Source organism: Pelecanus crispus, chromosome 13, assembly GCF_030463565.1.
Source record: "Pelecanus crispus isolate bPelCri1 chromosome 13, bPelCri1.pri, whole genome shotgun sequence".
Lineage (NCBI taxonomy): Eukaryota > Metazoa > Chordata > Aves > Pelecaniformes > Pelecanidae > Pelecanus > Pelecanus crispus.
This window is the reverse complement of record NC_134655.1, coordinates 3,833,411-3,859,204: the sequence shown is the minus strand read 5'-3', so window position 1 is coordinate 3,859,204 and position 25,794 is coordinate 3,833,411. Positions and strand designations below refer to the sequence as shown.

At 41.4% G+C, this 25,794-nt stretch overlaps 1 protein-coding gene across 1 annotated transcript; it reads left to right on the top strand.

The window, feature by feature from the left end:
* Window positions 1-25,472, top strand: LOC142594820 (UDP-N-acetylglucosamine transferase subunit ALG13-like). Its single transcript, XM_075720600.1, has 22 exons — window positions 1-141; window positions 532-615; window positions 1,567-1,617; window positions 2,355-2,401; window positions 3,349-3,421; window positions 5,288-5,369; window positions 5,722-5,902; window positions 6,811-6,886; window positions 7,598-7,706; window positions 8,911-8,975; window positions 9,879-9,979; window positions 10,745-10,872; window positions 11,587-11,812; window positions 12,310-12,484; window positions 14,228-14,360; window positions 14,827-14,862; window positions 14,996-15,051; window positions 16,124-16,295; window positions 17,580-17,702; window positions 22,971-23,011; window positions 23,865-24,048; window positions 25,207-25,472. Exons 1-22 carry the CDS (start codon window positions 1-3, stop codon window positions 25,470-25,472), a joined length of 2,550 nt encoding a protein of 849 aa, XP_075576715.1.
* Window positions 25,473-25,794: the final 322 nt, after the last annotated feature.

The following is a 25,794-nucleotide window of genomic DNA, read 5'->3' as shown; positions in this document are numbered from 1 at the left end:
ATGCAGAAGGGCTGGAAGAAGTACTTCGGGCAGAAGTCCTTCAGCGAGGTGGCCATGGACGAGTACCTGGGCAGCCTGGGGCTGTACCGCAAGATGACGGCCAAGGACGCCTCCTGCCTCTTCCGAGCCGTCTCGGAGCAGGTGGGCGGCGGGGCGGCACTGGCGACGGTCTCGGGGGACGCCGGGATGCCTCAGGGCCTCCTGGCATGGCGGGCGGCGTCCGCTCCCGGCCCGCGGCTGGGGGTGCTCCTGGGGACCCCTCCTGGGTGCCCACAGCGAGGTGTGGCGGGCGGGGATGCGTGTGGGGAGGGAGCGATCGGCCCCGGGCTCTCGGGGGGGCGGCGGCTCCTGGGGCGCCTGGGTTTCCTCAGCTTCTTCCCTCAGGTGCCTGTGGCACTCCGCAGTGCCTCCTCTCCCTCTTCTGTGGTGCTGTTAGTCCTCCTAAACTGTGAGTAAAACAAGCCTAACGCGAAGCATAAATTAAACTCTGCAGTTTACTCCTTCATTCTTTCATGGCCTTTATTTTTTCAGCTGTTTTCATCTCAAATTCATCACATGGACGTTAGGAAAGCTTGTGTCTTGTTTATGAGGCAACACCAGCATAAGTTTGAATCTGTAAGTAACGTGTGTGTTAGGCAGTTTTGCACGCGTAGTTAGGAAGTAGCGTGGGAGGGGGTGAATGGATTAGCTGTAAACATACCCACGAACACACGTGCACTGAAAATACGGCATGCTTTGCCAGGCTTGATACATGGAAGAGAGGAGAAATGGCAGGGTGATTGCTTGCTCACCTTACTTGAGTTGCAAACGCACAAGTTTTATTTGACTTTGATTTGGAATTTCTGAAGTTCCTGAAATCAAACAAGTTGCTAATACCCCAGTAATCAGTAGGGTGATGGTTATTTGTGTAGTATATTCTCTGTGGAGCAGCCATTGCAGAACTTAGTAGGTAGGAAATATGTAGGATTTTGGAGTAAAAAACACCAAAAGATGGTGGAAAACTCCAGAGTGTGTTTAATCATGGCATAAAGTCATGGGTTTGGGGTTTTTTGTTTTGGTGGGGTGGGGTTTTTTTTGGGTTGGTTGGTTTTGTGTGCGGGTGTGTGCGCAGCATGGTTTTGCATGGCATTGGGATGTTTGGGGGTTTTTTTTGTTTGGTTTTGTGTGTGTGTTTTGTTTTTTTCCCCCTGTAATTGCACTTAGTAATCACAGTTATGTGCTTTAATCTAATCTAGGAGGGAGGTGAGTCGCTGAGTGCTTCTCAAGACTCATGCTCTGAATGTTTTTAGGATCTCTTGGTATTTCCACAATGGTACCCCAAGTCATTCCCATGCTTTAAGGCAGGGAACATCTGAAGTCATACCCCGAATCAGACCACAGCCCTTCAGAACCCAAAAATGATAGGAACTGGCAGAGTAGTCCCAAGTTTAGTGTCTGTGCCCCCTGCCCTGCCCCTTCCTGTTCAACAGCTAGTAATGTGTGGTGTAGTGTTTTAAGTTTGCTTTCCAACTGGCTATGTTTTTATATTTGTTTTCTTCTTTGTTTTCTTCTTTGTTTTGTTGAAAGTATGTGGAAGGATCCTTTGAGAAGTACCTTGAACGACTAGGAGATCCAAAGGTAAGACTGATCTAATACTTATCAAGAGGTTAAAATTTACAGAGACTAGAACAGGAAAGTAATTGGGTGATAGTTTAAAATGTGGTGGCTTGGGGTTGTTTGTGGTTGGTTTTTTTTTCCTGGGGGTCTCATTTGTGTAGGTAATACTATGGGTTTGTACTGAATATTCACATGTATAAACAGTATCAGTTTTAGTGGGGAGTTTGTGTTGATGCAAAGGAGCAATCTGTGCAGACTGGACAGTAAAGCTGAGGCCTCTCGTGGGCCTTATTCACAATTGCAGTTCTTCTCTAAGAAGGAAAAAGCAAAACGTGGAGTGTGCTTCGTATCAAATGTTTATTAGGCTTTGCAATCCCTTGCTTCTTCCTTTACCCCCAGGTTCGAATACTAGAGTTCAAAATTTTATTTCTTGAGACTTTAACCAATAAGTATGGTGAATAGAGCAGTCTCTGAAACAAATGTGGTGTTTTTAATTAAAAAGATGTGCCTTGACTGATGTGTTTGAGTTGCTGCCAGAACTAGCTCCATCTTACTCAGCTTGGTAATCATGGCCATCCCATGTTGCAGACTTTTTTTTTTTCCCCTCTGGAAAGCCTAATATCTTAACTCTCAATGCATTGATTGTTTTAATGAACTGATGAGTTTGGTTAGGTATTTTAATGCTACAGGGAGCTAAATAGAGTTCTCAGTGTTGAAGATGGCTCTGCTGTTTCATGTAATCTCACAATCTTGCATAGGAAAGTGCTGGCCAGCTGGAAATGAGTGCTTTATCAGTGATGTACAAGTAAGTGTCTCTTCCTTAAATTTCGCTTTGTTTTGGCCTTGATGGTGTTTGGGTTCTGGCCCCAGAACCTTTTGTTTGTTTGTTGCTGAGATAGTAATGTGTGAAACATGGTGAGAAACGCTACCCTAGTGAAGTTAATTAAACTGACATGTGAATGGGTGCCATCATAGCCCCTGTTCTCATAGTGTGAGTTAAGGGGAGGGTCAGTTTCCAGAGATGTTTATTTGTTATCTTTTTGCTAATGTTGAACTTCAAAGTCAAGTGTTTCCTTCTAGTGGTTGAAGGATGAATTATGGGGAAAAAACAAGGAGCTGTGTGTAGTGGGAACACTGTGTGGTAGTTCTAAGCATGACTAAAACTCATGCAGGTGTTCTTGAAAGCTTTGGTAGTGAGGAGTACGTGCCCTACTTGGTGTGTAAACCCTGGTGTTTATTTCAAAGGTAACATAAGGCTGCCCAGGTGCTGCTGTCGTGCTAAAAATGCTGCTATCCTGTAACAAGCAGTCTGGCTTTCCAGTGGTAGAAGGAAGAACCCTCCCTTTGCAGGCTCATTCTGTTCCAGTACTGAAGGAGCAAACTGAAGTTTTGCACGAGTTACTAGTTCCCTGTACTGAGGCTCTAGTCCTTTTGCAGGGTGACTAAATCACTTAGACTTAATTGTCTTGGTGTTTGAGCACCCTGCCATAAACGTAAGCACTTGACCTAATCTGTGACTAAATATAATGGTCTTTCCCAGATAATTTTTTTTTCCCCTAAGATGGGTGGTGTTTGCTCATCTAGCTATTGCTGTATGGTAGCATTCATTTATCAGGAAAAGTATTCTACTTGATTTTTCTATAGACCAACAGCGGATTCTCTGAACAGCTCCCTGCAAACTTCTTCATAACATGGTTCTACTAAAAGTGTGCTCTTTCAAGTCTTTTTCTTCCCCCCCCTCCGCTTACCTAGGCGAGACTTTATTCTGTACCGGTACCCTGGAAAGCCACCCACTTATGCTACAGACAACGCCTTTGGAGGCAAGGTGAGAAGTGAGGCAATTTCCTACCCTTACTCCTGAATCCTAGTTACTTGCAGTCCTGCTTAGTTGTAAAAACTTGCTGCTGGAATTGAGTTCCAGTGCTCTTGCATACCTGGACAGAACCCCAAAGCTGACTTCAGCTCGTGGAAAAAGCACAGTATTTGCACAACAGTTAATTCAATTAGAGTAGTTTTGCTTCCCATCTGAGGGATGGATTGTGTGCTGTTCCCCTGCCAATCTTTTTTGTTACTCCAGCTCATTATTGGAAAGAAGTTTAATTTTGGCAGGAAGAGGTAACAGCACAATTCCAGAATATTCTTTCATGTTTCCAAAATCTCTTTGGTGTAAAAATGCTTCTCAGTGGGAATTTGACTGATCTGACAGGGTAGAATGAAATATCTGGGTTGAGCTGAAGAGCAGAACAAGATATATTTATCATATTGGTGAAGAGAAGGTGTTCTCCCTCACCCCCAGGGCCTCTTCCTGAAGTTGGATGAGATATGCAGTTTTTCTTCCTGAAAAGGGGAAGTTAATGGGAATGGATTAATCTAACAAACTGATTCATTTCTGTGCCGTACAAATTGAGTCCGGTTAAGAATGGGAGCTAATGGAACAGCTTATCTACACAAGAATGACTGCTGGGGGCAAAAAGAAGGAACATAAAGGAGAAATACTCTGTATTATCTCCCATGTGACCCTTCTTAGTTTTTCTGCAGTCATGTAGATGTGCCTACACAATTACGTGGCTAGCTCAGGCATGGTGCCAGCGAAGTTGCTGCGGTATGGTTTTCAGTATGGGCTATTTTATTTGCCAAAGTGGCTAGTGTGCTCTGAAATCTGTGCTGCTGCAGCTGTTCTTCTTTGTTGGTTAGTATTACTGTCTTTGTTTACATGCGCTTCTTTCTTGTTCTGTGTAGTTTCCTGTGTAGCTTAATCTATTTCCAGAATGAGCTAACTTTTAAAAATCAAGCAGTATGGTCTAAATGTGTGTTTGTCCTCGAAGGCTTTACCACCAGAGCTCTCATTAAGTGTTGGCAGCTGTCTGTCATTAGGCTGCATGTACAGGCAGCGGCTCTTTCTGGTGTTGCTCATTCTCACCATGAGATGAGAGCTTGTGTTGGCAGAAGACATAGTGCATGCTGAATTAAGAGCCCTGGCATCCCAGCTCCTGCTGGTTCACTGGGAAGCATCCTTGCTGGCGGTGTGCTGACAGCTGCCTGAGGGCTTCTGCCAGTTGCAGTTGGCTGTGGTCATGTGCCAAGATAGGGTTTGATGGTAAACGTTTACTTGGTGTATCAGTGCATCTGTTGCAGAAAGCATGCATTTTTTCAAAAGGCAGCATAATATTGCTTATTTAAGAGGAAGGCTTTCTTGAGGGCTAGAGGAGCAGATGCTCTTCTGGTCCCTCAGGTAGGGAAGGCCAAAATGTGCCTTTGATCCTTGGACAGCGTATCTTGGGGGTTACCGCGTTTAATGGCTTGTACTTATTTTACCTCTTGAGCAGTTGGTGGTTTCAGAGGTAAGCTGGAAATAAACTCTTTATTTCATGTTTAATACAGCATGATGTACAAATAGATAGTTTGTTCTTGCTATAACAGACAAGCTTATTTAGAGACTTTACATAGGATTCAGTTTTTTATATGTACTATAAATATATATTTTATATATATGTATATATAATCGGTATGATCAGTTTTAAGCCGATTCTACAGCATTTTCATATTTATATTGAGAATATTTATTGTTTTCTTGGTGAGTTGGTGTCGACTAATGTAGTCATGAGTTACGATATCAAATAGAAGGAGTTAGGTTTTATATCATTCCAGCCTTAAGGGGTTTTTTTTTATTATTTTATTTTTATTTTCCTAGATTTTACTGTGTTGTTCCAGCAATGGCCATTATGACTCTGTGTATACAAAACAATTCCAGGAAAATGCTGCTATTTGCCAGGGTAAACTTGAAATAATTTTTTCTGTGAAAGAGAACTATGTGTTTTCATATGTTTACAGGCAGTGTTTTGGTCTTCAGGGGTGGGGAGGAGAGAGATGGAAGCTCATCTGTTGTGTAGTAATATATACATACACTCATTCTATCTGTTAAATGGGGTATTGGACCAAATTACTTCCAGAGGTCCCTTCTACCCACCTGAATTATTTTATGATCCTCTCCTTAATTGAATTTAATATAACTAGTGCCTTGTAACAGTAGATAACACTGAAGATATACTTACTTGAAAAACGCAGTGGTTCTTATGGATCTGGTATTATCTTAATTTGTTTTGAGCTTTGTGTTGATTTGTTCAGCTGTATTATATGAGATCCTGTACAAAGATGTGTTTGGCATGGATGAGGAAGAATTAAGGTCTGCAGTTGAGGTGTTTCGAAGTGGATCCAAGAAGAACAGAAACAGTGGCTCTGTAGGAAGTGAGGATGCAAACTTTGATTGTCTTCATGAAAAAGTATCCAGACATCCATCAGAAAAGAGGTAGTATTTTGGGAAGGGGATGGGGTAAAAGGGCAGCAAAAAAATTTAAAAACCTTGCAAAGGGCAACTTTTCCAAGTTTCTTTGAATGTTCATGGGGTATTAACTGTTTTTCCAATCTCATGACACAAACACAAAGCTGAAGTGTATTGTGGAAGAGAGTGTGCTTTCCTTGGAGCTGGGAAGTGTCGCGTAATTGAACATCCTCTGCTGCTGGTGATGTTATAGTTGTGTGTTACTCTGTAAAATGACAGCTTATTTGTAAATAAAATTGTTCCTTAAGTCATCAGAATTTTTTTTTTTAGTGAGAAACTATTACTACTCTTCTAAGTCTCCATAGCTCTGCAGAGGCAATAGTGTATTTAGAGAAAATGAGCTCTGCTTTATTTTCTTGTTTGTCCTCTTTTTAATGGAATCATACCCCAAATAGACAATTAAATGGTGGCGTTATTGAAGTCTGTTGGATCACTGGGGATGAGGGGAACAGACAGAATGTACCTGCAGAAACCCTCATATCCCGTGTTGTTCGAGTCCCTAGAAAGGCTTTGGGGATGCCTCTGACCATTACTGAATGCTTGCAGGTGACATTGGTTTGATAGGACTTGGAACGGGGTGTCGTCTTGTACTTGACAGTGCAAGAGTTTAATCAGTCAGTGGGATCGTCTTCATCCTTCCCTAATGCAAGCAGTAGCCCTTAGGGGTGGGTGTTGGAACAAGTAAAGGTCGTGTTCTTGAAGCTGGGAAAAGGGTTGTCCTGTACTGCATTACAGCCATGGCTAGTGTTTAAGGCAAAATCTACCACTTGATGGCACCATGGTGCTTTTTCAGATTGTATGAACAGTTGGTTGATTTTAATCCTGGCTAGAAACTATGCATCGTATCTTTTGTAATCTTATTTTCAATTACTTAGAGTGGACAACTGGGAAGGCAATGATACTGACAATCCACAGGAAGATAAGTTCAAACAAGGCATTGAAGAAGAAAAGGTTTGTCGGTTAGGGAAGAATTCCTTATGGTGGGGTTTGTTGTTGTATGATGCTACCCCTGCTAAGGGCTAAACCCTCTTTTCCACTTTTCTAAAATGATTGTTTGGGAAGTGGGTGGCTTATTTCTTCTATCTGCTTGTCTTTTGGTTTTGCCCTTGAGTTTCTGTTAAATTGGATAAGCCTTTTTGCTTTCTGAGATTCTCTTGTTCTTCTCCAGCTAATATTTTTTCTTTTCCCCCAAAGATGGAGCAAGGAGCAGATGTTTCCTGGTCTGCTCTTTGTTTTTCCCAGAAATGGTTTAAATCAGTTCACTTTTGAACACAGTATAAATCACTTTGGAACAGTTTTAGAAACTATAGGAACCTGTTTTCAGATATAATAACTAAAATTCCCACCAACTTCTGAAGCGATGGCTTCATTGGTCTGGTCAGCTTCCTTTGGGGGCGGGGGGGGTGTTTGAGTAAAGAACATGCCAAATGTTACTCTTGAGCCTGTTTCTAACCTTTCCAAAGTTTGTTTGCTCAACTTCTGAATGCGTAAATGTGTTTCCGTATTCTTGAGCTTTAGTTTTTAGGCAAATGTAGTGGAAGTGAAGATTTTGGAGAATAGTCTGTGTACATCTTAAAATGGTCCACAGATGCTGATAGGATAGAGACGATGCTGAACATGTTAAATGCACTTGTTAATGCTCCATTTCAACTCTGCTTTTAGCCTCCAGAAAATCCATCAAAGATGCCTGTTCCTTATAAAGTGCTAAAGGCACTGGACCCTGAGATCTATCGAAATGTGGAGTTTGATGTTTGGCTGGACAGCAGAAAAGGTATCTTTAAAAAGGGAAAAACAAGCAACTCTTTCTGTGCTAGGCTCAGTGTTAAATTTATTAATCTGAGGCCTATGTCACCTGTTTCTTCACAGCTGAAATGTGAAGGATACTGGTTAACCCAGCAGATACTTGTAGGTAGTACATCCTCTTGCTAATAACTGGTTTCTTGGTTTCATTTCAAAGTATGAAATACGCTGCTTCTGACACTGTGTAACGGTGATAAGGTTGCTAAAAATCTGACCTCTGCTACTTACTGACTATAGTACAGGAGGACTCGAAGCAGAGTACAGAACTCTTACCATTCTGTTGTATTGGAAGTCACTCAAATTTGAGAGTTTTTTGTTGCAGCATGTGTGCAAGGACTTCTGCTGTTTAAAGCACAATTTTGGCTTCAGAGTTGTATAATAATAAAGATCTCAAATTTAGCATTGAGATCTGTCAAATGAGATGAGTCTTCTCTTGCTTCCCAGCTCTCCTGGGCTTGAAGATTCTGGAGAGATTTCATGGTCTTCGTGGCTTGGGATAGGTTGCTGCTTTTTGGCATACACTATGGCTGATCTGTAAAGCAAGAAGTTACCAAGAAAGATAAGTTTTGAAGTGGTGTTTGATGTCTGACCCAAAGTGCTTTTCATACTGAGAACTCCAGTATTTTACAACTGCATAAGCAGTAATGAGGGTCATTACAATTCTTGGAACAGAGTATAGTAACTCATTATCTATGTAGAGGACTGACGTGCAGAAAATCCAGGCAAGGAATGGAGAAAAACCTACTGAAATCTAGCAGCAAGGAGACTTTAAGCAATGTTAGTTTAGTCTGGATGACATCTCATTTTTGCCAAGTGCCACCAGTACTCTGGCAAGACAAGGCATGTCTAACATTCTTAATACCAGGATTGGTATTAAATGCAGGATTAACTCGGTACCATCACAAAAGATGTTGTAGTATTGTAGTAGTAGTGCTACTTAGTGTATTATCTAGATATGGTTGATCCCCTGTGACTTAGCCTGGTTATGGTCCGTTATAAGAACATCTGCAGTTACTTCACCATTGCTATGGGGAATGTTCAGCTATGCATAGGAAATATTTAACTCAGTTGGCCTGTAATTTGTAGTTGGATGCTGTCATGAAGTACTTGTAGGATACGTGAAGAAAGAACATAAAGGCTTTTTCCTTTTTATTTATTTATTCATTTATTTTTAGAGCTTCAAAAAACTGACTACATGGTGTTTGCTGGGAGACAGTACTATTTAGGAGACAAGTGTCAGGTTAGTACTCAAAGGAGACTCAGTTATGATAAACTATTAAAACTGCTTTAAATGGACTGTGGTAAGCCATAAAATCATTTGACTTCATAGAATTTTCCAAGGCTTTTCTCATACTCTTCCTTGTAGCTATTAATCTGACTTTCTTTTTAATTTTACTTCTTTCTAAAATCTACCTTTAAACATTGGGTAGCATGAAGGAAAAGTGCTTGGAAATTCACTGCACACTAATGATATACATTCTGTGAGTGTGGAAGTTCTAGACCTAGAGCTCAAAATGCATAGGGTGTGCATTTGAGGTACCTGTCTGCTAGATTTTCACTGGGGGTCACCAACAAGTCTGGACAGTCTTCCGCTTCTCAACAGTAATGTAGCAAATATCTTTATAAAATAGAAAGGGAAGAGCTAAAAACGGAGGAGTAGCATGATCGGGCTAGGAGATGTTGAAAGGAAGGTCAGCTTTCTTTGTATTACAATGTCATATGTAGCGAGGGCTTATTTTTTTATCACTGAGGTAGTGCTGATGATTCACTCAGTTACTTGTTTCTAGTGGAGCAGAGTTTTCCTTTTCAATTTCCTGTTTTATATTCTATTCTCCTCAAGTTCTTAAATAGCAGTCTTCCTTGGTACTTATGTGCTTGACACAGTGTATAAAAATAAGTTAGAAAGCAGGTACATTTTTACCTCTCAGTCACTCACAAGACCGATTCTCCCCTGTCCCCTGCGAGTTAGTACAGTGCTCTTTATTTTGCCTGCTATTTTGAAGAAGCATTTGAGACTCCTGGGCTAACTCAGTAACGTATGATCAGCTCGGAGCAGCCTTTGCTATTTAGTGGTTTGTAGACTGTATTCTGAATCCCCTGATACTGTTTGGCTTTTTTAGAGCTTCCCGTGTTCTCTCTCCAGGTACGTCTGGAGCCTGGAGGTAAGTATTACAATGCTCATATCCAGGAAGTCGGACAGGATGGCAACACGTTGACGGTATTCGTTGAGGAGCTGGCAGAAAAGTAAGCAGTCTGGCAATGACTTTGTGTTTGAACTGTTTCTGGTTGAGTTTGTGTATTCATAGATGCTTAAAATAAGATTGTTAAGATACTTTGAAAAGAGAACCTAGGCTTTTAATTACAAAGTGAGGGTTTGCTTCCTTTGTTGGCTATCACTCTTCAAATAGAATATTGCAGGAAATTTTTTCTCTTGGATTTCTAATGACAAAAATCATTATTGTAATGCTTTCTGTGAAATCTTGCTGCTCGCTCTTCTCTGGAATGTGAAAGTGATCTTTGTGGTTTGGGCTTAATTCACGGGTAGCAAATTGCCCTCTGCTGTTGGTTTCTCTGGAGTTTTTATGTTGTATCCAAACAACTAAATAATTGGTACTTCTGGTGAGTCTAATTACTTTCTCCACCTTGCTGTTCAAAGTAATCACCCTTCTCCAAACCTAGAATTCAGCTTGATGACATACTGCAAAAATTCTGTGTTGTCAAATGCTTCCCCGTAGACCTCTGAAGGCATATAAATGCAGGGAGGAAAGACTTGACCCAGGAAATCAATAGTGTTGAGACTAAATCCTAGCTTGCCTTTTTTAATAAACAAGTAACAGTCGTGTGCTTGGTGTCAGAGAAACTTTTTTTTATTTCCACAACCTCCCTACACACTTAAGTTTGTGGGTTTTTCTATTTTCTTCTGTCGTAATGTTGCTTTGGCTTATGTTGTTGTGTGGCTACGCACAGCGTATCCTTGTGGCACTGCTAACATCAGTGTTATTCATGTAGGCATATAGTTCCTTTGGCAAACTTAAAACCAGTGACACAAGTGGCACCTGTCCTTGCTTGGAATATGGTTCCCAGCCGAAAAGGAGGAACCTATCAGAAAATAACAGGTGGATACTTCTCGGGAATAGGTTTGTACAAGGTTTCCATAAGTATTCCTTCCCTTGAGGCCAGGGGTGGGGGAGTAGGGGAGACGCCCATGACAGTTAACAGTAGCAGTCTTTGGATATTGGAAGTGATTTAATTCAGCCTGTGATCTAAAACGTGGTCGCTGCAGGGGTTTGATGTAAAGTGATCCTTCAGACAGAGGAATGAATTTGCCTTTGCAAAAGAGCACGTCCCTTGAAAATACATAGCAAAGTTGGTATTGCCCAAAATTACCAAGAAGAAATTTGGCACTTGAGAACCATGTATAAAGACTGGGTCTGGGATCCAAAAAGCTTGTCTTATTTGGCCTTAGCAGAGATACATGGACAGGCTAGGGCTTCCCCAGCCAGTTGAATATGGATTGTATTTCTTTAATTTGGATAATTTTTTTTTAAATAAATAAATGTAGCCTTAGTAAAGAGATTTTTAACACAGAGTACTGGTTTGATCAGCTGAAGTTGGAAAGGTATTGACATGTGAGATGCTTGTGCGCATAATTTAGAATGCCCGCTTGAGCCTTCAAAATAAGGGTATGAAGTCTGCATACTTGAAACACGCTTTTTCTGGGATGGGCCATTGGCTCTTTCTTTTCCGTATGTCCAAATACGGACTCTTCTCAAATGATACAGACAACGTAGCTCTGGAGTCAGCTATTTAAGGTGTAAATCTATCTTTTCTGTCCTTAACTGAAACTGCAGAAATGGATATGAAAACACGGAAGAGAATGCTTAAGAAAGTTCGTGGAAAGGAAGTCTTTATGACTGTGGCTTATAGCAGGGGTCAGCCAGTTCTTCCACCCCGGCTACAGCACAGTGTTCCTTCGGGGCGCTCTCCTCCAGTTCACTGCTCACAGGGTGGTGGAAACGTGGCACCTTACGAACCCTACCATCCTCAGAGGCGTAACCGTGGATTTGGGATGCCAAGGTATGAAGCCTTGAGAACCTGTCCGAGAACACCTCTCGTTTTCTCTTTGTTCTTGCTGCAGACCAGTTAGGAGAGAGTTTGTGCTGTTTAATAGGTAAAACTACAAATGAGTTCCATCTGAGAGGCACTTCCTGGTAATTGCACCTTTTACCCTTTAAACTTAGGGGATCTGCCCGATTTATAAACAGGCACAACATGGTTGGCCCTCAAATAGCATTCTACCCCAGTCCAGGAAAGAGATGCTATCAGAGCTATGACAATTTCTCCTGCAGGTCCTGGTAAGTGCATGTAAACCTCTTTACAAAACTTTGCTCTAAAAGAGCTGGGGAGGGTGGTGGGAGAGGTCTGTGGAGGGCTGAGTTGGCTGTTAGCAGCACAGGAACGAAACAAGGGGTTTATTGTGCGTCTCCAAAAAGAACAGAGTTAAAATGGAGCACCGAATCCAAGGTGAACCCGCAGATAACGGTGATTCTTGACCTCCTTTCTTGTTTTTAAAGCTCGTACAGCCGTAGCCGCCGTCAGATGCAGTGTGTGAATAAGGAATGTCAGTATGGGTTTGTACCAGAGAATGGAGAGGAGCCTCAAGGACCAGAAGAAACTATAACTTTCTATGAAATTGAAGGAGAGGATGACAGTGCTTTTCCTGCTTTGCCAGTAAGTTATGAACAAGGGGTATGTTAAAACCTCTCAAGGTGGGGGTGGGGGACGCTGTACAAATGCACTGTACAAATGTGCTGTGGATGTCTGTCTAGCTCTAAATATTGTGGGAGAAAGCTTTTCACTTGTTTGCCACACTGTAAGTTATCGTTTGTGTAACTAGATTCAGAAGCTGTATAGTGACAGCCTGGCTTGTTCCTATGAATTTATAGTTGTGATGTCTGGGGCTAGCACGTTGTTCCCAAAACAGTTTCTTCTGCTACAGACATGGGAGAAAATTCCAAATGTAGCCTTCTCTTAGAAGAGTCTTTCTGTCGGCTTGTAGGTGAAGTGGCACAGCGTATTGTTAAGCTTTAAAATGAATCTTTTTCCTGTGTTTGTAGTCTAAGCCTAGTACAAAGCTGGATATGCTATGAAATTGGTGTTTAGGTGTTTGAATAGGAAAGCAGATCTTTTTTTTAAAAAAAACGTGGTAGGCTTGAAATTTTTTTGTTTTTTCCTGTGTTGAAGCAGTGAAGTTAACAACTGTTGGAGGTGTATTTAAATGAGAGAGAGAGGGGATCTGCTCAGGGCTGTTTGAGCAGCAGCCATTTTTTAATTTGTTCTCACTGTAGTCTTGGCTCTGATTTTCCTCCAAGAGTGTCAAGGAACAGGGACAGATTGTCCTGCAACTTCTTTTCTTTTTCCGACATGAAATCAATACAGCTTTCTAGCTTTTCCTCCCCATTGCTAGACTATATACCTGCAGCTCCTGCCGAATAGTTTTTCATGTTCATTCAGTGACTTTGTTATTGTCAATGCCAAAGCCTTTTCTCTGTCTCTTCCTTGTCTTGTTTAGTAAAGGAATATTACATTTCCTGGGGAAAGATGCATCTCGCAGAAAACTCTGCCATCCTACTAGAGGCCTGGTGGGAGAAACTTCTGACTTACCACCTCTGCTTCAACCTTGGAAATCTTACAAGCCTCTCTGAACACTTTATCGATCTCATAGTCACCATGTCTTCTGAGGAGAATTTTGAGTTGCACCTTAGCCATCACAAAAGAGTGAATAAACTTCTTTTACTCGAGCATCTCCATCCTATATTCCTGCTTCAGAGAACTCTATTAAATTGTGGTGCAGCTAAGGACTGACTTCAACATAAAGACAAGGGGCATGTGAAGTGTTAAAGGAGTCCTGTGGGGAAACCTTGATGGGTGCTGCTCTCTGAAAGAGTCAATCTTGCATGTGTGGGTCAAGTTAGTGCAGGCAGTGGCGTCTATGCCAGCAGTCACCCATGGGTTTCACTAATTGTGACTGAAGATAACCTGTTTTCCGTTATAACTGAGTATTTGGATGAACTGATCTGCTGTTAGTGTGGTGGGAATGCTTCAGGGTGAGGAACGCAGGAGTATACGTTGGGGGTAGCAGTCTCGGCTGTTGTCTGGGGTCTGCTCCCTCCTTTTCAGCTTTGTTTGAGCTTGAGATAAAGCTGGCTAAGTTCTGGGAGGGAGCAACATGAGTGGATTGCATAGGACAGTGGTAGGTCTTCAGAAATAAATTACCTTAAGTATGCTAGGCAGAACAAAAAGTAAAGGAAAGAAATGTGTCTGCAGCTGTTTTACTGCAATCAAAGTGCATAGGAATGGACAGACAAATGGTAATTCTAGTAAGTTTTGGTTGCAGCAAGCTTGGTCTGCCAGCCTGTGTCTGCTGTGTGTGTAGAGCACAGAAGGGCTTTAAACTATTTCTAAATGCACACTTCTGACTTTGCTTTTTAGAGCCAGGGTAGCCCTGCTCCCATTGTCCATGGTCCAGCAGGATTTTGGGTAGCAAGGAGAGGCCCAAACTCTGTTCCACCTAACAAGCAGACCCTGAATTCCTCAGAGGAGGAAGAAGAAACAAGTGAAAGTGGTGAGTTCTTAAAGGATTAGTGGGCAAAGAGAAAAGACGGATTTAGAAGATCTTCAGTGTGCTGTTGATTGTCAAAGTAGGTTCCTTACATCTTCTAAATATGTTTATTGTGAGCTTTGAACATGCGTGTGAACACATTATTTTCCTTCATTGTCCGATAGAAATGTGTCACTTCTGTTTAAGCTTGCTATGCCATCACCCTTGTAGACTGCATAGGTCTGTAGCAAGCAAAGTTGCCACTTAAAAATGTGTGGTGTAAATTTGGTAATGGTAACCTTGATACTTGGTGGAATAACAAAACAAGCATATCTTGAGTGTTTCTCTACCTTTCCTGCACAAAACAAGGTGATAATGAAAGCAGCTCATTAGTGGATGTACTGAAATGTAATTGTGGTAAATTCATCTTTAAGCTTTTCTCTTTTTTCTTCCCCCCCTGAATCAAAGCTTCCTGTTCTCTCCCTTGTAGGGAAATTTCATGAAGAATATATCTATGCATCTCCAGGTAAGTAAAACTTTAGTCTTTACCAGTTAGAACACTCAGTGAAGGTAATGCACTCATTATGACCTTTTTATAAGTTTCTGAAGTATTAGATTTAATGCTGCTACTTTCAGTTATTTTTGCCTATGCTCTCCAGATCCCGACTGTGAAACTCCAACAGTATTTAGTTCAGCAGAACCTTCAGCAAACTTGGTAAGCTTTAGTCACTGTCTGTTCAGGTTAGGAATCCTTGAAGTGTGTGACGTTCTTCATAGAAACTGTCCTTGGATGTAGGCTTAACATAGCAGGTCAGAGACTTCTTTTGGAAGAAAGGCATGATGGTTTCATTTATATATTTACTCCCCTTTTCCTCCCTAAATGGTGAGGTTTTTGTCTGAGTCTGCAAGTACAGTCTGAATTGTACTAGATACGTTAATGATTTTCCACCTTCCCCTCTGCAAAGAGAAAGTGTGTATTTGAGTTCTGTTTACTTTTCTTCTGTTCCAGACAGCACTTGCTTTTATCATGTTACCCTTCGAGACCTATTCCAGTTAGTCTTATTCCTCCACTGTGGGACTGGAGAGATCTCACCTCTGATAGAACTGACTTTGGAATATATAAATCTTTTTTTTTTTTTTTTTTTTTAAATCTGAAACTAAATCTTTAGTCACCTACTGGTCTACAGTGGGTGTGAAAGCCAGTCCTGTGCATGTTGGAATAAAACTGCTTTTGCTCGAGTTCAAAAGATCCTCTCTGTGTGTGTGTATAGTCCATAAATAAACAAAAAAATTTAGGGGTGTGATGTGTGTGCGTTGTGACTTCTTTGCCTCTTAAGTGGACCGTGCTTTGCTTTGGATTCCTTTCAGGAAGAAGGGCCAGTCTCTGTGTCGCCTCAAGATGGAGTTGCTTCCTACAGCTATCCCCAGAAGGTAGTATCTAAACTTTATTGTGGTAGCCCTGTGGAGAGGTGATGTTCCACTTGGTTGGTGTCAGAGTGTGGGGTCCCTCTGCCTGCCTGTTACAGCATCTTGTAGCAAAGAATACAATTCCCTATAAATATAAGCAAAACAGAAGGGTGAGAAGATGCCTTGCAGGTGTCTGCAACTCTCAACCGGTATTTTCAAGCCAATTTTGAGAGAACTGGGATAGTTAGCTGCCTTTTACAGCTAGGACTTCCAAAATGCATTTATGTGAAATGAGAATTTTTGAACTGTGTGATATTTCAATAGCCTTTGTCAAAGCCAGTTGTAGAGGCAGTCTGCTGAATACTCTGACTCTTTTCCAGGTGTTGGTGAACTCTGCAGCAATCTCAACCTCAACAGGTGTTTATGCTGCTCCAGCTACAGGCTTCTCCTCAAATTCTGCTGCCTCCACTCCAGCCAGTGTCACAACAGCAGTTCCCCCACAAACAGCAGTTCAGCCAGTCGTAGTATCTCCCCTTTCTATAGGGAGGCCAGGTAGAGTGTGCATACTGTGGCTAATGGACTTGGATATGTCTTAAGGGTTTGGTTACATCTTCCCCTCCCACTTTATTTTTTCCTACCTATGCAAGACAAATGTTAAAAGGCTTTAAAACAAAACAAAAAAGGATCACTTGCTTTGCCTTAAAGTGACTTAGTAGTTGTAACTTCACTGCTGACTTCTTGCTTTCATGTTTTGAAGGGGACAGTTGCCCCTGAATTTGCATGGGAACTGGAGGTGTCTGCTTTGGGTTCCCCCCTCACCACCTTTAGTCATCAATGCCAAGAGTTTCACTTGAAAGTTCTTTTCAGAAGGCAGAATTTCATGGCAGCTCCCTTCTCCCCCTGTTTCCTACAGTTAATTTTCCTTGAGTTGAGATACTGGTCCTGAGGCTTTACTGTCCCTTCCAAAAGCGTCACTGGCTATGATGGTTCAGGATCCACACAAATGTCTGATTCATTTTTGTGGCCTTTAGTGAACTTCTGTGCTTAGTTATGTCTATGCAAGGAGATCAAATTTGTGATTTGTCACATGGTGCACTTAGCACATGAAATGCTGTATCTACTTTGTTCTTGTGAAATGTCTGTTAAGAAAAAATTATTTTTCCCTTTTTACAGAAGACATGAAAAGTCCTCTTTATAACTCTTTATTTAGCATGCAAAAAACCCTCCACCTTCAATTCTGCTCAACTTTGTCTCCCTTCTCTTCTCCATTTTTCTCCTTAGTTTGGTTTTTTCCACTCTGCATGAGAGTTTAGTCAGCACAGTTCTCTGAGCTGTCTACTTGCTGATGCCATTACAAATAACCTGCTGGTGTGTTAGAGGTGTGGGCCATCTAATGAATGTTTAATAGTAGTCTGTCCAAAATATTTTTGGCCTGAAACGTCTTGAACCTTCCCCTATTTTTGTGGGCTTGTCACACTTCGGATGACTTAAAGTGATTAGTCTGTTCCCTGTTGTTGTAGGACAGACAGTTATGTAAGGAAAGTCTGGCCTGCCTTCTAGTATGGAGAAATGATTGAAAAGAACATTTATTCTTAGCTGGAATATGAAGCTTGCAGATAGATACAAGGTTAAGGCTTGTGAGACTGGAACGTTCCCATCTGGTTTTAAAATTCTGGACTTCTTTTAAAGTGATTACTAAAGAAAACTTTGTTAAAGCTTGCTTTTAGGGGCACTGAGATGACAAAGAAGTGCATGCTTAATTGTGTAACTTAGCATCTTGTTTATTTGACATGCCCTTGCAAATTTGACTTGACTTGTGTTTCTTTCTAATTGTAGCAGTTTCTTCAGTGCCATTCCCAATTTATTCAGCTCCTCTTCCTCCAGTCAGTGAGGCGGGTGAAGGTGGTGCTGTTCTTCCACCTTACTCTTGTGATCCCAGTGGCAGTGATCTGCCTCGAGGTAATGACAGTATTTTGTGCTTTCACAATTGCTACTTTTTGGCACACTTCTGACTTGTGTTCTCCATGGAAACTTAACAGAATACCTACAGTGAGAAGAAATGGCTCTTTGCAGCTCACGGGGAGTGAGAAATAATATTACGAATGCTTATGCTGAAAATGTTTTAATGCCCAGTTCTGAATAGCAAGTTCATATCTGACTCGTATGTGATTACTGTGGCTTTAGATGGCATCCTAAAAAAATGAATACGAAGGGAGAGGGTGCTTGGCCTATATCATACTGGTTCTTGGTGGAGTAATTGTTTTTCTGATATACCGATTTAAAAAAAAAACCCAAAACTGTGTACTTACAAAGTTGTGCTCTTGCACAGTTCAGTGGGGTGTTGTGTTTTTTTCCTGTATGGCTCCAAGATGTCATTCTGTGGTATCATAAACTGGGGATAAAGTGTAGGGTCGTCTTATTCCTTGGGTGGATAGCCTTTTTGTATACAGTCATCAGTTATGACAGTGTTTAAGGTACACTTTGGCTATTAAGCAGCGAGCATGCAAACAGCAACATAGTACCTACCAGCAGAGCAGCTCAGAAGCAGCTTTCAGCTTTATCAGCTGAACATGGACTTCATTTCAAAAGTGGTAATCTTTACTCAACTTGTTCTTGCGATTTAAGAATATCAGCATACAATGCAAGGTTGCATCAGACTGCCAAGCTTGGTAAGCAGTGCAACAGTCTTATGCATATTTGGTATTTTTTTTCCTGTTACTAATTTATCCCCTCATTCTGTCATGTTTATGGCTCACAAGGCATAAATAGAGCCTGTAATTGAGAGCTTTGTTTAAGTCAAAGATCAAGCTGTCTGCTGTCCTTATCGCAAGCTAAGTGCCTCTCAGCTAGAGGAATAACAGTACTGCTTGCTGTTATGCTATGTAACTTGTTTTTCTCTAGGTGGGGAATGCTTTGAGGCCCAAGCATGCCACCGTTGCGTCACTACACACATCTCAAGAGGCCCAAATTAGTTTAAAAACTGTTCTGTGATGCAGTGTCTTGTCTTAGCTGATAAGGGTTGTTGGTTGTGTGTAGTTTTGGACAACTGTAGAAAATGCTTTGCCCTGTGTGTGTCCCCTTGCTCAGTCTTTTGACAGTGCATTGGCTCAAACTGCCATAAGGGTTAAAAACTTAGAAGAGCTGTAAAAGAAAACTTGGCTATTCAGCCTGCTTGTCCTCTTGACAGCAAGATTCAGCTTGTCCTAATGTGTAGTGCTCAGACTGGAGCAGAAATGTTCTGGATGTGAGTTGGAGTTCATTTATGGTTACCTGCGTTGCTACTGCATCGTGTACAACAGCTTCAGTTCTTTCTGCCTGCTCCGGCAGGGAGCATGGGGGGAGGCTAGTTTTGGCAGTAGTGGGGCCAAGCTACAGGTGAGTTGTAGTCTGCTTTGAAGAGCAGCAGTACAAAACTGGCTGGCTGTTTATGACTTCTGTTGTTCAAGCAGTGGGTATATCTCTGCACACCGGTTGAAGTACATGGGCTTTTTAAATATGCCCCCATACTCTGGATATGTTGAAAGTGTGTGCATCATAGCTGGCTTATGCTAGTAGCCATGTATAGATACAGCAGATGACATGATTTTATCAGACTTGCTACCTTGAATTCAAGTTCCTGAATCTTCTATGTTCTCTATTGGTATAGAGAGTAGCTTTTTATTCAGGGGTGTGAGTGAGGGAAAGAACTGGCTGCATATATGCAGGGTCTGCAAAATCTCAAGTGTTTCTTTTCACACTGTTTTGAAAAGTGTAGTTTCACTATAATTGTCTGGCTTGATTTCCTTCCCACCTCCCCCCCTAAAAAAGACCCATCCTTTTAAGTGACTGTGTTTCAGATATATGGCAGTTGCAGCTTTTATTGCATGAGCTTTCATTCCAAAATCTGTTACTTGAAGATGGAGCATAAAATATTTTGGTAATGCCCATTGTTTTCATGCTTGACTCAACATACTGCCATCTAAAGTAGCTCTGTTGTCCCTGTGTGGGACTTTCCTCAGTGTCCTAATCCTAGAGGGCTAACTTCAGATAAGATAAAGAGCTACTGTTGATATCTACAGTTCAGGTAGCTACATCTGGTAGGTTGCAGAACAACTTCGGGCTGAAATGCTATGGAGTCTTTCAGTTACATTTACCGTGTAACATGCTTGTCTTGTCAGAAGTTGATCTGGAAAAAGGCAGGTTCTGAAACACTCTGGCATGGCTGCTGAAAGGCCTGCTGCTTTCACAGGTACTGCTAATGTGCTCTGCAGTAACGTTGCTCTCTTGCAGGTGCTCTCAATTCCTGGTTTTGTTAATCTTGAATATTCTGTTTTCTACTTCCCTGCTACAGTAGTATCACTCTAGATGATACTAAGCACACATCAGAGTTAATGGTTTTCAGCTTTAGTTGAATGCCTTTAACTGAAGCTTTCAGCACTTGGGAGAATTGGGTGTTAAGTGTACTGACAAGAATCTGGAGTGGATGTGGATTAATAACCTCTTCAGACCCTGCCTGTTGCTCTTCAGCTGAGTCACTCCACATAATATTGGCAATGTCCTTCTTGGCACAGACCCTAGAAATTTTTTTTAATGATTTTTAAGGTTGGTAGTTAATTGTGTGTAGCATTTATGTTGTCACTCTGCTGTAGTGTAATCTATATGGCCTTTAAGTTAAGAAATCCAGAAGCTTTGGAGTATTGCAGGTTAAAGTACGTGAGTATACTTGACCTAGAGTTCTGTGCACTTTGCTAAAGATACTTGCAGGGCTGGTATAGATTGGGAGTGTGACTTGTTGACAGACTGAAGTCCTGGACTTAGGAGGAAAACCTGCTATGTGCCTTAGTATTACTTGGTACATCTGCATTTGTTCCAGTTTTCAGAGTCTCTTGGATCTTTTTTTTAATGGAGCTTAGGGCTTGTGAAACATGTTTGTTAACAGGGTGACCTTAGGTGTCCTACCCTTGCCTGCTCCCTTGTATTTGAAGGAGCTGTTGGTAAAAGACTGCTTGGTATTACTGTGTTCCAGAGACTGCAGTAGTGCTCAGGATTGACCAGAGCTTCCAATCAGCACAGTAAAAACTTTATCATGATTTTTGTCCTGATGCATTGTAAGATGAGGTTTTTATCAGTAGTCAACATGGTCTTTTCATGTCAGGGTGGTTAACTTTTTTTGGCTTAGCTATTGCTTCATGAGGTAGTCGTGTTTTACTGAAGATTGACTTGATTTCTAGACATCTAAAGAGGAATATAAACAAAAACTGGTCTCCTACTGTACTGGCTTCTGTTCCAGCATTCCGCAGACGTCAGTATTTCCAGTATCGGTTTGTTACTTCAGTCTCCCAGCTCTTCCTTTGTACTGTTATCACTGCTATGAAGCAGCTGTTTCATTCAGCTCTTATGCTTGTTTTGCATAGATTTGCATAAACAATTGAAGAACAAAATCAGATTTTAAAAAAAACCCAACTTGTTCCAAATGTAGATGCAGTTTCAGCTAGATACTAAAAAGTTGGCATTTATGTGAGCCTTTGGGTTATTTTTAATATTTTACTGGCTGTGGTCAATGTCACAGCCAAATCACCAGCACTTTCAGGAGTGGGCTTACAGCTGTTAGATGTAAGGAATGATCTGTGTGCACTTCCTAAAATAGCCGTGTGGATTGTTGCCCTGATCAAATATGCTGAACAGTAAAAGAGTTGAGAATTGGCAACAGCAAGAGAGGATTTCAAGACTGGGGTTTGCATTTCTGATGCTGTGCCTGTCTGCAGCAAAATATGACGCACAGTGCTGTAGAAGAGCAGGGCTGGGAAAGCGTACGTGTGTGGTAATGGGTGGACAGGGAAGCAATGAGGAGCCAAGGCCCTGCTGTAGGGGTAAGTGGTAAGAAGATGGTACATATGGTAACTCTGGAGATGTTGCTAAGTTGAAGCCCTTAGTGGCTCGCTCCTTTTGATTTGTCTCCCTGCTTTCCCTTTTAGCTCCCAGCAGCACTAAAGCAAAGTCTGTGTGTGTGAACGCACATGCAAACCTACTGCTGTGCAATAGCTGAGCCTTTAAAACAAACTTGTATTTGAATCTGAGAAATCAACAATTTTTCTCATGCATAGTTCCAGAACTGCATCATAGAATTAAAATGTGCTCTCTTTTTTTTTTCCTTTCAATGGTCAACTTTAAAGGTTTAAAACTGCTTCACTGTTTTTGGACAGTTGGAAATGCATTTCCAAGTTCAGAACCCTGTTGGAGAGTGGTTTCAAAGTTCCTCCACGCATCTGGGGTTGCTTCTCAGCATATCGTTTATTTGCCTGGGGGCAAAGTATTCAGTACGTGGAAGACAGAAGTAAAAGACTACTTGCAAGAAAGCAGGGAACTGGGTATCCTTGTGAGGAAGGGGAAGGAAGGAACATGTTCCTTATTCCTCCCCCCTTCCATTTTCTGACTTGATATAACAATTGGGGGGACCCCCAAAACTAGGTCAGAACGTCTTAGGATTGCTGCATGTGTTGTCCCCATTGACACGTTGTTGTGGTCATTGCTCACAAAGCTCTGAAGATGGAGATAGTGGCAGAGCCAGACTTCACGCTGGGCAGAAGCAGCGTGAAGCTGGAGTCTCTGTGGAGTTGGCCCGTAGTCTCATGTGCCAGCCCAGTACGGGTATTTGCAATGTGTACGCAGAGTGTGTCGCGTGTGTACTCTGGGGGTTGATTGCCACTGGTGTATGAGAAGGCTGTTCCTGCCTGTCTGCATGCTTCCAAACCCTTTCTCATTTCTGTATGTGAGGAAGGGAGGGAGTGCTTTTAGTGGTCAACTTAATTTAGGGGCTCATAATCAAATTCTTATTTGACAATATTTTTTTCCTCTAAAAACCCAGCCTTAACAGGAAGCCAGAATTGCTGAAGTCCTAGTTGCTTAGACAGTGGAGACTTGTAACAATGCTGACAATTATTGCTTGAGTAATCAAGATGAATAAACTAACATTAAAGCTAATGTAGTTGTTGAAGTTTGATAATAAGTTGGTCAGACACATGCTCTACTATTGCACAAATATCTAACTGGTTTAACATAAAAAGATAAACTAGTTTTAACAACTGTTTATATTCAAGATACATTCTTTACCCTCAAAAAAGTAGTGCTAAAATACTCTTATTCATTAAGTAAGAGTAATTTAAAATAAAATGCTCTTACATGTGTAAATTCCTCTTGCTTCTCGGTTTATACTCTTCTGCTCTTTAATGTCATATCCTTTAATTACAGATACAAAGGTCCTGCGGTATTACTTTAATCTGGGATTGCAAGTAAGTGCTTTTAAAATGAGTATAGTAAATTGCCTGTAAAAACTGCTGTTTTTCTTGACAAATGTACGGATGTATTTAAGACATCCAAGTGTGCTGAATGTGCATCCTGTGCCCTTGGCTATTAATATGTATAGGCTTACTTGCTGGAGATTAAAGTATAGTTCAGGAAGTGAAGTTCTAACTCAAAATGTGAAGCATGCTAGTATGTACGTTTTGTTGTTTTACTTTGGGTTGTGGTGGTGGTTTTTTTGTTTTTGTTTTTGCAGAAGATGGTGGATAAATATTATTCTTTCCGTGAAGATAAGGGGAGGAACCTGAGCCATTCTTAAGAAAATTTGTGTACTTAGACAAGACATCAAAGACCATTTAGAGATGTGTGGTTTGAGTCTTCTAGGACTTGTACAGCTGTGTTCAGACTGGTTAGCACCATTTCTCTGTGTTCTGGGAACTCTTGCTCTGTGGAAGAGTTGTCTCTGCACCAGCAGTCATATGCAGTGTTAGTGCTGCTGCTCAGGGAATTAAAAGAAGTAATGTCAGCTGCTTTGACTGAAGAAATAGGAAAAATCTCTTTGAATATGACAAAGTCGATAGGTGGAAATCTTCTTTCTCTGTAAAGATTTCTGACACAACAGCATTGTGGAACCGAGGTGGCTATTGCTGCAGGTATTGCAATACCTTTTCTGGTAGGCTGTATTGGGGTTTTTTTGGTGTGTGTGTAGTATGTTAAGGGGATAGGAAGGCAAAAATGCACTTCTTCCTAACTTTAGTTCTGAAACTAGTAGTGATTTGGAGGAGGGATGGAAAGTATGTGGTTGTATGCATGACCTTGTATTTTTTTTTCCTTTTCTCAAAGTATTGCCATCAGAGCTATTGGCCTTCCATGGTATATGTACAGCCAGTGCTGCCACCATCACCTGTGGAAGTTTATCCAGCATATGCTGAGCCAGCTCCTGTCCTAGATCAGTCAGTACCTCAGCTCTACACTGATGCTGGGCGAACTGAAGTCCACCAGGTTCCCTTGGAAGCACCTGCAAATGGTTAGTATTTGAGTATAAGACCACATAGACAACTAATGAGAAGTGAAGGGAATAGGTTTTCAGAGCATGACTGCTCCATGGGAGCTGCTTGCCTGCAGCTTTGCTATCCTGTAAGAAGTGTGAGGTTGGGAGGACATAGAATAAACCTTGTAAGGGATTATCACAAGTTCCTCTGCCATCTGTGGTACTACTTAAAGTATGTCAGAGTCACTGGTGTAGCCACCAATGTGTCAAGGGCTTTCTAAAGCCATGAAAAGGAAGAAGTAACCCTTTCTAGGTCTGTACTAGGTATGCTAACTTGGGAGAACTTTTTCTAAAACTGCGAAGGAATCTCTTTGCTTACTGATAAGCAAACAGTTGTGGAATCAAACCAGAATGCCTGTATTTAAAGTGAAGGAGATTGTTGAGTTTTGGCAAGCACTGAGCAGTGCTACTTCCATGGGAATTTTTAAAAGGAAGATGTTGCAAACCTTGGTTTTAGGCTCAACATGCTGAGCTGTTAGCAATAGGGCTACTCAAGAGATAACTGTATCCCTTGCTGTGCGTAAAATTTACAGCAAAACTTAGTTTCACCTAGCAGCTTTGTAACAAGCTTGTAGATACACTTGGCAGTAAATAGGAGGATTGTATTAAATGAGGAAGAACATGTCAAAAAGGTTAGGTGCCTAGCTCATTAAAATCTATGGAACATAGCAAACAGTCAGTGTTGGAAAGCAGCGCATCATAACAAAACTGTTGCTCAGAGGCATACAGGCTTATTGTTCTGATAATGCTTCAGCCTGTTCAGATAGGGTGGTTCTTTTGCATAGATTAGTGTCATATGGTCAGAGATCGAATAGGGGAAGAATATATTAGCTCTCTACCAGAGTCCCTCTTGAAAAAGCTGCTACTCCAATGCAGAATGCTGCTAAGCAATTCTTGAATAGGGTTTAACATGAGCAAGTTGTCCTCTAGTCTAACTGAGGACCCAAAATGATTTTGACCCCTCCATTAGGAGGGATGTATATGGGCATAAAATTGTCATCTAAATGGATTTTCCCTTTTGGCCATCAAAATAATGCTGTGTCTATGGTCATGAAAGTCTGCATAAAAAGGCCATTGATATGGTAAAGTATGGTAAGTGTGTGTATTGTTGTGGTTTTGTTTGTTTTTTTTAAGGTAACTTTCAAAATGCAGAGCCTCCACCCCTGTCCTATGGGCCGGTATATTATCCAGTCGTTTCAGACCCCTTCAGCCAGCAATCTCTTCCTGGGTTTGATTCTTTAGTACCTGCCTATCGGTACATTAGTGCCTGGCATCCAGTAAATCCACCGTATGGAAATTCTCCACAGATTACTAATGCTGTAAGTTCTGGACCACTGCACCAAGTCAGCTATATTGCCTCACCTAACCCTGCACCTCATGATGTGCCTCAAGGAATGTAAATCTGGGAGCTATAAGCTCATTTCTTGCCTTTGGTTTCTCTTGTTTCTTGTTTGTCAAATGTGTATGTTAATACTGTTTTGTAAATGTCCTGTCTTAGTGTGCTGAGTCAGTTGATTAAACTGCATTCAAATTTCATGTTTCTCTTTAGGTTTATGCTAGTGGTAGTTGGCTTGACAAGACATTGGTTTAGTTGATTACGTAGGAGAGCACAGGAAAAGAGTATACACAAACTGTAGTGCAGGGAACACAAAGCTTGAATTTAACTACATAAAGTATATGTAAAAACATGCTATCACTAAAGGAATGTTACATCATGTACCT